We start from the raw sequence: 15,817 nt of genomic DNA on the forward strand, positions 1-15,817 counted from the left end.
TATTCATTAATTTATTGTGTACTGTGCATTTTTCAAATTCAGATAACTTTAAATTTGTAGTCTTAATTAACCTCCCCCAAAGTGTGTTGACAGGAGCAGCTAGGTAGCTTAGTGGATAGAAAGCTGGGATTAGAATCAGGAGGACCTGAGTTCAAATCCAGCCTCAGAAACTCCCTGGCAGTGTGACATTGTGACATTGGGCAAGTCACATAACCTCTAATTGCCCCTGGAGAAGGAAATGGCAAATTACTCTGGTACCTTTGCCAAAATCCCACCCTCAACAAAGTTCCAGGGGGTCATGAAGAATCAGACACAACTGAAATGACTGGACAACGAAAACAAACGTGCAGACATTTCAATTTTTATGAGTGGCCATCTAGTTAATCTCATATACTGGTCATAGAACATAAAAACATCACCTGCAACTGACAGGTTTTTTTTTTGTTTGTTTCAAATTCTGTATAACTTTTATAATTTAAGCAGGAAAGTTCAGTATGAAGACCTACGTAAGTATTCATTGTAACGATTGGAATGACGCCACCTGCTGGAGACTTACTATAGAAAAGCTCCGCCATGAGGAGAAGGCCTCTGAGGGCAAGCCACGCGGGCAAGGTCGTTGGCGTCAGGAAGTGATGTTTGCTCGTGGGCACTGTATATCAAGGCTACCAGCCAATCAACTTGAGGAGCCTCCCATTTCTGGGAGGAGGACACGAAGTAGGAAGTGGATGCTGGTGTAGGGGTTCTGTCTCTTTTTGGTTCCTGACCTTGCCATGGTGGGTTGGACGATAGGGTCTCTTAGAAATAGTTAGATTTTTACCTTTCTCTCTGATCCTAATGCTCTTTAATAAATAAACATTTAAATACTCTTGCTAAAGCTTATAATTTATTGGCAGCCACTCATTAGATTTTAGATAGTATAGCTAGAATTTTAGCCCCTTACATCATCAAGAGTTAAACAAAGAAGTGTCTAACATATTCAACAGGTAGCTTAATGGAATGGATTAAGTAACCCTTTAATAAAATACCTACTCAGTGTTGTATCCTTGGAAAAATAGTTCATTCTTTCTGGATCTCAGTTTCCTAATTTGCAAAACAAGTGCTGACAAACCTTTAATGGAATGCAGTTCCAGATTGTTAAACCTTCGCAAATCAGACTCCTTACTACATTACTCAAGGAAAAACAACCATGGAAATGTTTCACAATAGGATGGCAAACTACACATCACAATATTGGAAAAAGTTGAAGAACAGCAGTAATGAAGACTTCTGTGTTTAATTAATGGCAAATTACAATGGAACATTCATCAAAACTGAAGTGAGATAGATACAAATACCAAGCAAATATCATTAGAAACTGTATGGCACCAAATGAACTCATGAGGGTGAGACTCAAAATAAAGAATAACATTTGAAATGCATTGATAATACAAGCTCATTTGAGATTCATTTTAATTTCAATGATTATGATGAATTCATTTTATATTCAAACAGATGTCACATGTACTTCTGCCGAAGTTGCAGTATAATTCAGTCTTAGTTAAGTACAAGTAAATGGATACTTAGAATTGAGTGTTACCAAGAAGGAAAGGGGGAAAAAAAATTATGACATCTATTACCTCTTTAAAATGGCAAATTACATATTTTTATTAAATGTATTCTTTATTTTGACACATCCATAATACTAAAGTATAAGGAAACTTTCTGTGACAACCAATACTTTTCCTTTCAAAGAGCTACTGAGGGGGGTTAGACAGACTAAAAAGAAAAACCAAACAAAGCAAAAGTGCATGGTCCCTTAACATGAAGATGGGGGGCTCACAAAAACAGGGTTAAATAACTTGTACATGAAGTATACGCCTTGCTTAGACTAGAAAGGATAAATTCAGGGACACCCTATATTTAAGTAGAATAAACTATCACCTATGGTTTGTGATTTTAGAGTTCCTAAGAGACCCATTCAAAACCTCCCCCCAAACACACCAGCCAGCTGATATAAAATATGGCAACTCAGAGCTTCATCCCTTTAGCTTAATGTTCTAATTTTTGTTATACCTGAGAGGCATAACCTTGTAGCCTGTTTTCTGTCAGTTTACACGCAAAGACAAGTGGGACAAGGACAAAAGAAGTATTCCCTTAGAAGCCAGGATAATACCCATGTATGGCTCATCACACAATGAGTTGTATTGTTAATATCTCTTTCTCTCTCTCCCTCCTTCCATATATGTGTTCACATACGTATGCGTACATTGATGTGTATATTGATATTGACATCAATATCTATATAGATCTCTACAAAGTGTATTATTGATCCCAGTCCCAGTTTTATTTCTATTATCAGGAAATAGAAAACATTCCTTGGATCTAACAATTGGGGTAAAATTCTCTACTTTTTATGGACACAATCCTAAAGGGATGGCATTCTATTTTTCTTTGAATGTTCCACATAGATAGATGTCTATGAATGTCTGCTAGATGATTAATATTGATCACATTCACACCTAGTATCTGGTATACCCTGAGAACTATGTATTTTCCTTCTGACTCCTTCTAAATTTGACTACCTTTTATATTAATTCAGAGAACTGAAAAGTGAGACTATGATATCATAGAATCACAGATTTAGAGGCAGAAAAGACCTTGGAGGTCACAGAGCTGAATACCCTCATTTTACAGGCATCAAGAATTTAAATGACTTGCCCAAGGTCACCTATTTAGTAAATGTCTGAGGTAGGATTTGATATATTCCTGATCTCCAAATGCAGTTCTCCACCCACCACATAATTCTGCTCCACATTGATGACTGTTTAAACCAGTGTGTGGTATAGTAAGTAACAATTTCCTCCTTTGCTCTTCTGAAACTTCTATGCACTTAAACTCTCTATCTTGCATATAGCAAGAATTATTAAATGTTTGCTGAATTAAATTTTTTTTCTTTAGCTAAGTTCAGTTTTTATCCCAATATAAGTAAAGATACAAACGTGGTGGGTGAAAGATGAAATGACCAAGGAAACAAAGACCTCAGCTACTGAGCATATCGATTTCTGAAGGAATGCATGCCAATCACCTAACAAATTGAGACTAAACCCCCTCAGCTTTGGTACTAGACTTCAAATACAGGAGGAGACAGATTTTGGTGCATGAAAATCAATTAATCAAATAAGGCCAATTAATTGAAAGAAAACAATTAACCAGCTTACAAAATTAGATAATCTGATTTCTTTTTTTTTTTTTTTTTTAGTGAGGCAGTTGGGGTTAAGTGACTTGCCCAGTGTCACACAGCTAGTAAGTGTTAAGTGTCTGAGGTCAGATTTGAACTCAGGTACTCCTGACTCCAGGGCCGGTGCTCTATCCACTTTGCCACCTAGCTGCCTCAGATAATCTGATTTCTAATTGGAGGAAAGATTAAGGACTTTCCAAGTTGGGAAAGCGAGAGCAAACAGCTCCACTTCCCCGAAATTCTCTGAAAAAGAGGGGCTACACTCCCTCCCTCCAAGTGCTTGTATTCAATCAAATCAGACAGATAGGTTGGTTAAGACGTATAATTGTGAGAAAACTCCTTGCATCAGTCTTCAGGTCTGACTTAGTTTCTGGTCAGCATAACCTATGACCTTACTGAAGGGTCTCTAAGAAATGGGTAGAGGTGTTCCAGCTTCCCAGTCATGCATAGCTAGGTTTAAATAATGCAATATTTCCCCCCTCCCCAACTTCCACAGTTGAATAAAGTTTTCTCACAAGATAGAAATTGGACTAGACCCATAACTGAATAGGAAGGGAACTGAGTTAGTTTCAGAAATGAGTCACAAAGAAAAAAAATAAGAAGGAGAAATGAGTCACAAGATGGAGTCAGTGTGGTTCACTCAATTCCCCCAATTAACCACTTGCTGTTCTAATCTCCTCTCAAGCAATCTATATACAAAGCTTATCTGGATCCACACATCTCATGAAAAACAGCCAATACAAAAAAAAATAGCAAATATACACACTCACAGTAGTTTTTTTTCTCTATCTAACCATATGCCCAAATATGCCAAATCTATTTTATCACATTGTTTTAACCCCAGTGCTGTGTGCTGTATCCCATTAGAATCATTTCTTCCCAAAGAAGTACATCATAGACATTTAACCAATATACATAGAATATATCAGTGCAATGACCAAAATTACAATTAGTGTACTGGGACTTTGTGCCAGCTTACCAACACCTAAGGGAGAGGCAGAATACTCTTTTCTGGTCTGTCAATTCCATGTTTCATAGTTTTCCAATGCCTCTGAAACTATGGCCACTGTCCCTACTCCTTTGTATGGCCACGGTCTACCATGCCAAGAGGCTTATTTCCATCATGCCCCCTAGGACCTGCCTTCCCTTTACTACCATACCTCATGCCAGTTGCCTTGTTCCACTACTGATTTCCTCTAGCAAGATGGGAATCATCAGCCATGGGTGTAGGCTAGTTCCTCTGTTGGAGTTACTACCCCAGTTCCATGCACAACTAGACCTACCCAAAGCAGATTGTTTTCTTCACTATAAATGCATCAAACTCCTGCTGGAGACTTTCTAGGCAAAAGGAAATGAGGCCTTCTTATATCTCAGATGATCTCTTACCAAAAGCGAATCTGCTGTAGGCATTAGAATTCCCAGATATACCTTGGGATGGTGATGGGAGTAATAGCATACCTGCCAATACATCAGAGCAGGTGTGGATAATGACAAATTTCCAGAGGCTTAGAACACGAGTAGCCCCAGAATTCAAATTATTTTTCTTTTATCAAAAGAAGCAAAACTTACAGGTTTAACTAACTTATCTCTAAGTTTATAATAAGCCCAGTACATCTTTAGCCAGAGGCTCTTCTAACAAAAAAGCCTCAGAAAATAATTCAAACAAAAGAAAATAAACCTATGAATAATGCAAATCCATCAAATCAAGAATCATGTAGTCTTTGTCTAATTCCCTGGAAAAACAAGAGATTTTATTTCATTCATTTACTGCTGCCTGTGCATCTAAGCCTAGCCTCTGGAAGGATGAACTAGGCACCTGCACCTGTTGAATTGTTTAGGTAATTCCAGACACCAGCTGAGAGAGTAATTAAAAGTGACATTCCATTCTCAGCCTACCTGGGGTGTTCAACAACCTTGACATCTTGCAAGAATAGGAGACAAACTGCTCACAATACTCTGCACTGCTGGTGATGGCCGTGATCTGATCCATGGAGGCACTGTAATTGAGCTGTAACACTGAGTATTTTTCTGGGCCGTAGCCAACCACCGGAGTCTGCTTCTGCAAGTCATGATTTACAGTTGACCACACTTTGTCTTCTGTAGGGGCAGAAAATGACAGACAATGGGTTATTAGAATTCATATAATTCCTCAAATGTCAGGGAAAAAGGATCAGCTAGTTGGAACAGTTTCGTTAGCTGAGGTTAGGCTAACAAGAATCAAACATAACTAAACTTTCGGCTTTTCAGTTGGATCTCTACAAGAAGGGGAGTGGAGATGACCATCCAAATGTGTGGGTCCAGTAAACAGGAAGCAATTTAAAGTATTTCAAGCAGAAATGGGGTTTGGCACCCACATTATCAGAGGAACTAGGCTACACCCATGGCTGATGATTCCCATCTTGCTAGAGGAAATGAGTGGTAGAACAAGGCAACTGGCATTTCATTCAATAAATTCATTGAAAAAATTCAATTAATTCCACAAAAGTTTATTGAGTGTATACTATGTGTAAGGTACTGTGCTTAATACAGGGGAGGAATGGATATAAAGATGTATGCGGCTAGTTCTCAGCCCTTAAGGAGCTGTCATTTTGGTAGGCGAGTAAAGAGCTTTAGATGGAGAGGACGTGGGCTTGAGTCCCGGCTTTGCCATTTACTATCTGTGTGACTGTCAGCAAGTTGTTCAGCCATCCTTTGGACATCATTTTTTCTTAGGAGAAATGAGGACACTGGATTCTCTACCATCCCTTCTATGCTCTACCATGCCTTTCCAGCTCCAAATTCCATTTGAATTGTTAAGACTGAGGGCAGTCAGGTACTATATTCAGTGGACTGTGAATTTAGAAGAGGAGGGAATACATTGTACTAAAGTTCTCAAGTAATATATCACTGATGAGGTGGGTTAAAGTCATACTTAAAAGATATCAAGGAGTTTTGTAGGAAGACATGGAGTGGGAGGGAAGGCATTCTGGTAGCAAGGGAATGACATGAGTTTCCACTGAGATGAAATGGGAAATTGCTACACTAAAGCCTCTGAATGTCGGGTCATGCTTGTCTTTAAAGTGGTAGCGACCTAAAAGAAAAAAAAAATCCCCCAGATATGAAAAATTAAGATACTGAAAATAAGCAAAATTTTACATGTATATAACTATATGTAATATAATATAGTATATATGAAATTATATACGGGGCTTGAGTGATCCCCACAATTCTTCTTAAGAGAATGAAAAGGGAAAAAGTGAACTAGTCAGGGGAAGGAAGATTAATGTGGGAGAAGATGGAAGAATAAGTAATCTAGACCTTAAAACACCAGATCATTCAGGCAGAAGAGGAATAATAATAATAGAGAAATGCTCAAAAGACCAAATTGGATTAATATGTGACCCAGTGGATACTCCAGCTTGAAGAAACCAATTTTGCTTCCAGAGATTCATTTTAAGGATGTCTACCTTGGAGGAAGATTCCCTGCCTCTTTGTTGGGTAATTTCTCATTATTATTTCCTAAATGTGCTTTTTAATCAAGCTATCCTCCAGTGCGATATCATGCAGAGAAAACTAATTAGATATCAGACAACCCAGGTTGGATCCTACAATCACCTGTATGACCTTGTCCAAGTCATTTAACTTCTCTATTTTCACTCCCAAATCTAGCATCTCAGTTTCTCTATTTCCCTAACCTCTGGACCATTCTCTCTAGAGAAAAGCAGCAATAAGGCATGTTTCTGTTGATGTAAAATTCTGAATCTCCAAGGAAAGATGTATTAGAAAAAATGGATCAGGGCAGCTAGGTGGTACAGTGGATAGAGTACCGGCCCTGGATTCAGGAGGACCTGAGTTCAAATCCAGCCTCAGACCCTTGACACTTACTAGCTGTGTGACCCCGGGCAAGTCACATAACCCCAATTGCCTCACCGAAAAAAAAAAAAAAGAGACAGGGGGGGCAGGGAGGGGCAAAAGAAGGAAGGGCAGATTGGGGGAGGGGACAGACAGAAGCAAATCCCTTTAAAAAAAAATGGATCTTTAGACAGGTAAAGCCATTTGAGTAATCTGGGGGATGATCAACCTAATATAGTCGTTTTCTACCAAAAGATGCTTTGGGGTAGAAGATCTATAAACTGTAACCATCTATTATATTATGCTTTGAGAAGTGCTATGGATCTAAATTTGTAGGTTACATATCCATTTGCTTTTGCTTTAAGTTTTATGACAGTTTTTAAAAAGGAACAAGTCCAATAATTGGCAAAACAACAACAACAACAACATCTCTCACTATTCTTTCTTTTTATCTTCTTTAAGTTGAAAATTTTCATTGGGTCTTAAATTTTGGTCAAATTTTAAGTGCATATGAATAAGAATCATTTATTAAAATCCTAATCTAATGCTTCATTGTGGAAAGAAGGTGACTTTGGAACTGAAGATGACCAGAAGCAAGTAAGCTTGCGTAGATATAGGACTCCAGTGACATACTGTGTGCCTGTCATCCAAGAATGAGCCTAAGTCCATAATGCCTTCTCACAAAAGTGAGACAGTGGATTTTTAAAAATATTTTAGCCAAAAGTCACGAAGACTGCCTATTAAGGCATAGAGGGATTGTAGTCAGCGCTGATGGAAGTGAGTACACTTATGGATGAAATAATAGATAGTTTGAAATGTCAAAGTATCAAAGTATGATTTGAGATAGCTCCATCATTTTCTTTTCTTTAATTCATGAAATAAATCATCAGCATCACACTGAAGGGCTAAATCTATTAGTCTATATACATTTGAGAGAAAAGAACTATGTTGGGTAGAGAAGAGGAATTTAATACGGTCCTTGCTTGATTGTCCTTTTCCCCCTTAGGGTATAAGTTCTGTCCTCAAATGATATGTAGGGCAAAGTTTATGGTATCTGCTAAGGTGATAAAATGTTCTCATCCTATTGCCATATATATGCATGCCTTAAAGAATGACATATTACAGGGAGCAGCTAGGTGGCGCAGTGGATAAAGCATCAGACCTGGATTCAGGAGGACCTGAGTTCAAATCCGACCTCAGACACTTGACAATTACTAGCTGTGTGACCCTGGGCAAGTCACTTAACCCTCATTGCCCCCCCCCCAAAAAAAGAATGAAATATTTCAGAATGGAAACTACCTTGACCCTAAAAATGTGGAGGTCATTCTCTGAAGTCCAGCACTGTGCCAGGCCACTTCCAATAATTTAATAGAACCCTTATGTGTTTCCTTGTGACTACTGTTAAGATTTCTTAGTCTGATATTCAAAGTTTTCAACCACTGGACCAGACTTTACCTTTCCAGTCTCTTATCACACTAATTCCCAGGTAAGGAAACTCCATCTACCAATAAAGGTTGGCACTTTACCTGTGATTTAAAGTCTTTGAGATTTGCCCAGATCACTGAAATTTTGAATTATTTGCCCAGGGTCACACAGTTAGCATATGTCAGGAGCTCCAAGGCCAGATCTCTATCCATTATGCCTTGCTACATTCTCCTCCTTTATTTCTTCACATGTAATAATGTTACATATTATATATCTGTATAAATGTTGCATATATATTGTATGCAATGAGAATATACATGTATGTGTGTCTATCTGAGAATTTATTATCTATGTACACAGACTCACATAAATAAGTCATATACTATTTTTCAGTCTATTTCTTAAACTGTCCTCAAAAATTCCTCAATCTCCTTTAAAGATGTGCCCCACTTCTGAACTGTAATTAGCAATATATAAAACAATTCCAGAATGATCTATAGAACTTAATGATATCTGATGGGTTTGCAACAAAAAGATCTTTGTTTTGTGGCATCTAAGAAAAACAATTATCGAGTAAAATGCAAAGGAAGCAAGCATTTGTGAGACCAATGCCAAGAAGCTGTTAGAGCATTTGGCTGCCAAAGCATATGTGACGCAGACTGACAGTGTGTTTCTAAGGAGCATAAATTTATCTTATAGTTCACAGATGGGATGCTGCATAATCTCTGACCTGGGTTTGCTCAATGGTCTATCTGGAGTAAAACAATGGAGTAAATTAAGGTTGGGCTTCTAGCCCTTGTTAAACTAGGCATACTTGAGATTCACTTCATTCATTTGCTCATTGAACAAAGTTCCTCATGTGCAAAGCATACACAATAGGCACTGTGAGAATACAATATTTGTCATATTAACTGATTTTGCTAAGGTTCCCTATAAAATTCCTCTGGTGTCAATACCAGGGAGGTAATAACACAGAGAGACCCTAGTGTGTAGAGGGAGAGACATACCATTAGGATCTAATGGGACACTTCTTTTTCCTTGAAGTGATAGTCCTATTTCTAGTTCAGAAAACAATGTGGAGGAGGAAGTTGAGAGTGGGAAACAGTGGGAGGTTGGAGATCAATTGGGAGTTTAAAAAATTACAAGTATTTGGAGCTAAAGGTTTCAGGGAGGGAAATAACTATAGAAATGGGAAGCAAATGAGCTGAGAGTTGCCCATAAGGTTGTTGGTACAACTTCATCTGCTAGTGCCTTAGGTACCTCTACCTCATTGATACTCCTTGAACCAATGACTAACTGTTTAATGGACATGACTCTAGCCCAGTGTGTATTAGTTTATTCCCCACTGGATACTTGCACTCTGGAGTTTCAGGGCATTTCCCAGTTGTCACTAGGACCTGCTGAAAACAAGTTAAGTGGTTAGCTATAAATTCCTGCTATCGACTGATTTGAAAATAAGCATTAAGTAAACCTAAAGAGTACAAATGACATAAAATCCAAGATTTTTAAGTGACTTGTTCTGGAAGAGGATATTCAAGTGTATAGTGTCACTAGTGGTCAAGATTTAAGAGGATAATGACTTATGGCCACTTCTGAATTCCTTCCTGGATTTTCAAAGAATCAAAGAATTTGAGTTTAAAACAACATCAGATGTCATGTACTCTAACTTGTGTCCTAGAAATAATCTCTTCTATAACATCTTGGCACATCTGGAAAAGCACTAAGTCTAGATTCAGGAGAACCAGGTTCTATTCTTGTCGCTGATGTTTATGAATTACTCTGTGTTCCTGAATTAGTGATCTAACATCCCTGGGCCAGGCAATTTCCTCCTCTGCAAAAATGTGGACCTTAATGGTCCCTTCTAGGTCTAGATCTATGATCCTACTCAAATACAGGGGGAGATTGTACCTATGATAGGGAATTCTTGTATAGGAAACTCCATGAACCAAAACAAGTTGGCAACTTCACCAAAACTTAAGTCTTGGAGAGTTGTCTAGAGCAGTGAGAAATTAATGGACTTGCTCAGGGTTAATATATAGCAGAGGGGGCAGCTAGGTGGTGCAGTGGATGGAGCACTGGCCCTGGATTCAGGAGGACCCGAGTTCAAATCTGGCCTCAGACACTTGACACTTACTAGCTGTGTGACCCTGGGCAAGTCACAACCCCAACTGCCTCACACACACACACACACACACACACACACACACACACACACACACACACAACCCACAAAAAGCCCACAAACAAAAAACAAATATGTAGCAGAGGTAAAACTAGAACCTAAATATTCTTGGCTTTGAGGGCACTTTTTCAGCCACTACACAGCTTTGCTTTATGTGTGGTCATGAGCATAAAAAGATAATTTGATCTGATCTGATCCCCAACAAATGGGCATGTAGCTTACAATACAACCTACTTTTAGGCAATTTTGTTAGGGAGTTTCTTCCTATATCAAAGTCCGACTCTGCCCACTCACTGATCCTTGTTTATATGATAGTAATTCTTAGGGATTTCCTTTTTTCAAAAATTTAATCTAATTTTTAATTTATGGGATAAAACAAGCATTAAGCATTTTCATAACATAGTATAATGGGTATAACGTCCTGGGCAAAATTTTTTTAAAAAGAATACAATTGTCTTTCCTTAAAGTACAGATTTGAGCATATCACTTCATATCTTTTAGTATACTCCCTACTGCCTTTACGATCTGAAAGAAACTCCTGTTTGCCTTCAAAGTCCTTTAAACCTGAGACCAACCTACCTTTCTAGCCTTATTTGGTATTTTTCTCCTTCCCATACTATGATACAGATAGACTGGGCTTTTTGCTCTTCTTCACAGGTAACACTCACGCCTCATATCCATGTCTTTGTACAAGTGATTCCCTAGAATGTCTGAAACACACTCCTATGTTTTAGTTTCTTCTTCCTTTTTTTTTTTTTTTCTGTTTCAAACCCAGTTCAATCAGTACCTTCCACAGAAAGGGGTTTGCTGATCCCCTGGCTACTAGTGCTCTCCCCCCCCCCCCAAATTATCTCATATTTATTTTGTATACTGTAATCCATTTATAAGTTATCTCCCTTAATAGAATGGGTACTGTCCACTCAGCCACCAATTTGATCTTCCGGAAGGGTCAGTCCAACCGTATCATTCTTTTATTCAAAAAACTCTGGTGGCTCTGGTCATCTAGAGTCAAACAAAAAAGCTTCTAGAATTCAAGACCCTTTATAACCTGTTGCCTTCACACCTTTCCAGTATTCTCTGCACCTCACACACCACCAAATATTCTCCAATTCAGTGACACTGGCTTCCTTGAGGTTCCCTGAATAAGACACTCCACCGCTAGATTGTTGCCTTTTTCTTTACCTTTTTCCTCATCACCTCCTTGTTTCTTTCAAGTTCTAGCTAAAATCCCACCTTCTGTAGGAAGCCTTTCCCAGTATCTCTGCATTCTAGTGCCTTGCCTCTGCTGATTATTTCCAAGTTATCTCCTCCATAGCTTGTTTATACATAGCTTGCATACTGTTTTCCCCATTAGCCAGTGAGTTCCTTGAAGGCAGGGACTGTCTTTTGTCTTTATTCATATTCTTAGCACTTAAAGGTATACCTGGAACAAAATTGATGATTAAGAAACACTTATTCAGTTACTAAGATCCTAGAAGGCAAAAACTTTTATTTTTATCTTTTTATCCTCGTAGCCTAACAGAGCACCTGGGCAATGCTTAAGAAATACTTAACAGATTGGTGCCATTATCCCCAAATTACAGATGAAGAAACTGAGGCTAAGAGAATTTAAGTGACTTGCCCAAGGTTATATAGATATTAAAAACCTAAGAAGGAATTTGTGAGTCTTTCTGACTCACATTCCAACACGTCATTATACATCCATGTACACATACATACATACATATGTAATATTAACCATGCATTAGATTATTCCTTCAAATCTATGTTATCATTTTCATAGTTTTGTTGTCCATCATCAACATCAGTAGCAACATCATAACCATCACTTTTTTATTTCCTTCAAATTTTGTCATAATTCTCATCTGAGCTTCTTCTATAAACCAGGCTCTGAATTTTATTATGCCTCCTTGTTTTCACTGCCACCAGGTGTTAGGAAGTACCAGTAGTTTGGGTAGCTGGAAATGAGCAGATTACGCCTGGTCACTTCATGATTAAGGTGAAACAAATATACAGATTTCCTAAATTAAAGATTCAATACTCTCCTTTATAAGCAAAACAGAAGGTGTTTGTAAACGTGTCATCATATGTGATAGAAAGTAATAAATAAATAACAAGAAAAAATAAATGAACTGCCAGACATCTGCAATGCTAATTAATACATAAAATGAGAGAGAAATATTTACCAAAGTAAAATATAGAAAAATACTAGAAAATCACTCTGTATTAACATTGTTGTCTTTGAAGCAGCCTGTGGCTTTGGCCACAGAACAAACACCAACTGCTGCTATATACTTATCCTTTTTTCCAATCTACTTTCTTAACTTCATATTCCTGTTTAAGCACCTTTTAAGTCAAACTTTTCTGATGTTACCCCCTCGAGGGGTGAAAAGTTATAACTAGTATACAAAAGGATACATTTCTTTCTTGAAGAAGTGACAAGAATTCAAACATCTGAATCAATGACTAGGAAGAAAACATATGCAGTAGGAGAAAGGGCTCTCTGGCTCACACATCTAATGTAAGAGTCTTAGGCCAAAAGTGAACTCAGATCTTCCTACTGCAGGCCCAGTAGATAAATCCACTCTTGCCTAGTTGCCTACGGACCTTATTGCATATACGACCTGGGATAAAATACTTAGTTCTCTGGACCTCAAGTTTCCTCAAATGTAAAATTGTGATGTGGGGTGGGGTGATGATGAAAAGTTTGAATGAGATGTCCTTTGAGGTCTCTTCCAGTTCTTGGTCTATCTATGATCCTGAGGAAAGATGGAAAGCTTTACGTAACGAGGTATGCCCAGTCCTAGGGTAGCCTTTCTTAAGACTCATTTCTGCCTCCCCCCCTTTTCTTCCAGTCATAGTCTGAAGATCGTCAGAGCCAAGGCCCTGGGGACTGACTCTACTGGTGACAGATCCAGTTGTAGCAGGCCTCCTCAGCAACTGATACCCAGTTGTATGCACTGCTTGTAACTAAGACTGAGAGAAATCCTTTGTCTCAAACTCTTCTTCTCTCTTTCCCCTCAACTCTATGGGCTTCATTTTTAGCCTTGGACCCTCCCCTAGTATGAGCTAAACATGCCATTATAAAGACCTGTCTAGTTCTTTGTGCAAAGCCTCTAAGTACTCAAGGAAATAGAGACAGTCCCTTATTAGCAATAGCACCACTTTTATGCTATTTCTGGTGGCATCTTGCATTTCCTCTTAAGTCAACTTGAGTTACCCTTGGCTTCCTGGGCCATATAAAGAAACTAGCAGCTGTATTACTTAACTCTCTTCTCTTCTGACAGAATTCTGACAGTAATGGCACTGTCATCTGTACTCTAACATTGAGGTTTGCTTTTGGATGAATTAAGGTTCCATTAACTTACAAAGGCCAACTCTATTTCCTTCCTGTTAGAAATAGCTTCCAGCCCACAATTTTCTATCCTCTGAATGACATTGCAGATTTTTACCTCATAGACTCTTCCATCTGTCTTAGTTTCCATCAAAATATTTGTTCAATTCTACACTATATAGTAGCTTTATGAACTAAAAACTTCCTTAAAGTGATCTATCTATCCAACCATCCATCCATCCATCCACCCACCCATCCATGCATCTATAGATATAGATATGTGTGTATATGCATATATGTGCATATATATATTTATCTATTTAATAACATGATTATGCATATTTAAACTTTTAAATTTAAGCAAACATAATCACATTAAAAACTTGTGATTTATTCCTGGTTCTACCTCAAGGACCTTACTGAAATCACCCAGAACTTTAATGAAAATAATTCATTAATGATCCTGAGATGAAATCTTCCTTAGCATCACCACATGCACATTTCATCATTCAATCAGAAAACTAACTTTCTTTATATTTTCTTTATAAGGTGTCTCTTGCCAGTGGACTTAGAAAGAGTGAGGCTGATGATTTTATGCAACTCTGCCTCACTTAAATCAATTCATGCCTGAGTCAAGACATCACCCTGTGATGTCACTGGTCTTCCTTGAAAATGAAGAATGAGCAACAATGTGTGAACATCTATAATTTTCCTTTTCATGTAAAATTCTTTGCTTCTAATAATGATGACTTCTAGCATTTATACAGTACTTTAAGGCTTGCAAAGCACTATACAAATACTTAATTTTATCTTCACAACAACCCTAGGAACTAAGTGCTATTATTTTCTCCATTTTACAAATGAGGAAAATTATTTCCCTAGGGTCACATAGCTAGTAAGTGTTTGAGGCAGGTTTCAAACTCAGATCTTCCTGACTTTAAGTCCCATTGTCTATTCTTTGTACCATATAGGAATAATATCACAGGTATAGAGTTGGAAGGGAGCTCAGAGGCTATCTAGTGCAACCCTGTCATTTTATAGAAGAAGAAACTGAGGTTCAGGGAGTTGATGTCTTGCCCAAGGTCACACAGGTAGTAATTGCTAGATGAAGATTTGAACCAGGTCCTTTGACAGTAGACGGAGTATTCTTTTCATTGCACCACATGGGTTAGATAAGATTTAGCCATTTCTTCAATTATTTTTAATACACATTCACAACAGTCTGTTGGTTCTTTAAGATCTGTTCAATGGTATTTGGACATTCATACAAAATAGAATACATATATTTGATTGTGTTGGTTAAAAAAAACAAAAATCAAACAAATAAAATTTATTCTACATGTATTTTTAATTTGATTTTAATATTTGCTTATATCCCATTTTAGTGACTCCTTGGGTGCCATTAAACCTTAGATGGCAAATGTGTATTAACAGTTATGAGAGTATCTTGTATCTAAAAGAAGGAAGGGGGGATGTGGGATAAGTTTTCCTTTAGTCTTATCACAAAATGTAAAAATTAAGGTCTTTATCCTTATAACAGTAGTGGGATCATATAATAAAGACATTCAATGTGTGAGATTTATATGTATATGTATACACATAATGTAAAATGCATGAAAAAAAAATCTGACATTTTCCACTGCATATTTCTTAGAAAGAATTTGGTAAACCAGTAAATTTGATGTATTCTTTGGATTACTATGTTATATAAAAACTATATGTTCTTTAGGAGTACAAAAGTGTTCTATTTTTAGCATCTATCTAATCTAGAAATCATGTATGTAAAATGTACAATATTATATTTTTCCCCCAAGTCCTTGTTTTTCCT

At 37.6% G+C, this 15,817-nt stretch overlaps 1 protein-coding gene across 1 annotated transcript in view; it reads right to left on the reverse strand.

Moving 5' to 3' along the window:
• The window catches only part of CNTNAP2 (contactin associated protein 2), a 2,668,322-nt gene that overhangs the window by 872,380 nt on the left and 1,780,125 nt on the right, over window positions 1-15,817 (reverse strand). The window contains exon 13 of the mRNA XM_043968036.1: window positions 5,114-5,314. Within this exon, the coding sequence (XP_043823971.1) occupies window positions 5,114-5,314 (201 nt within the window). The remainder of the gene's footprint in view (window positions 1-5,113; window positions 5,315-15,817) is intronic.

Source organism: Dromiciops gliroides, chromosome 5 (assembly GCF_019393635.1).
Source record: "Dromiciops gliroides isolate mDroGli1 chromosome 5, mDroGli1.pri, whole genome shotgun sequence".
Lineage (NCBI taxonomy): Eukaryota > Metazoa > Chordata > Mammalia > Microbiotheria > Microbiotheriidae > Dromiciops > Dromiciops gliroides.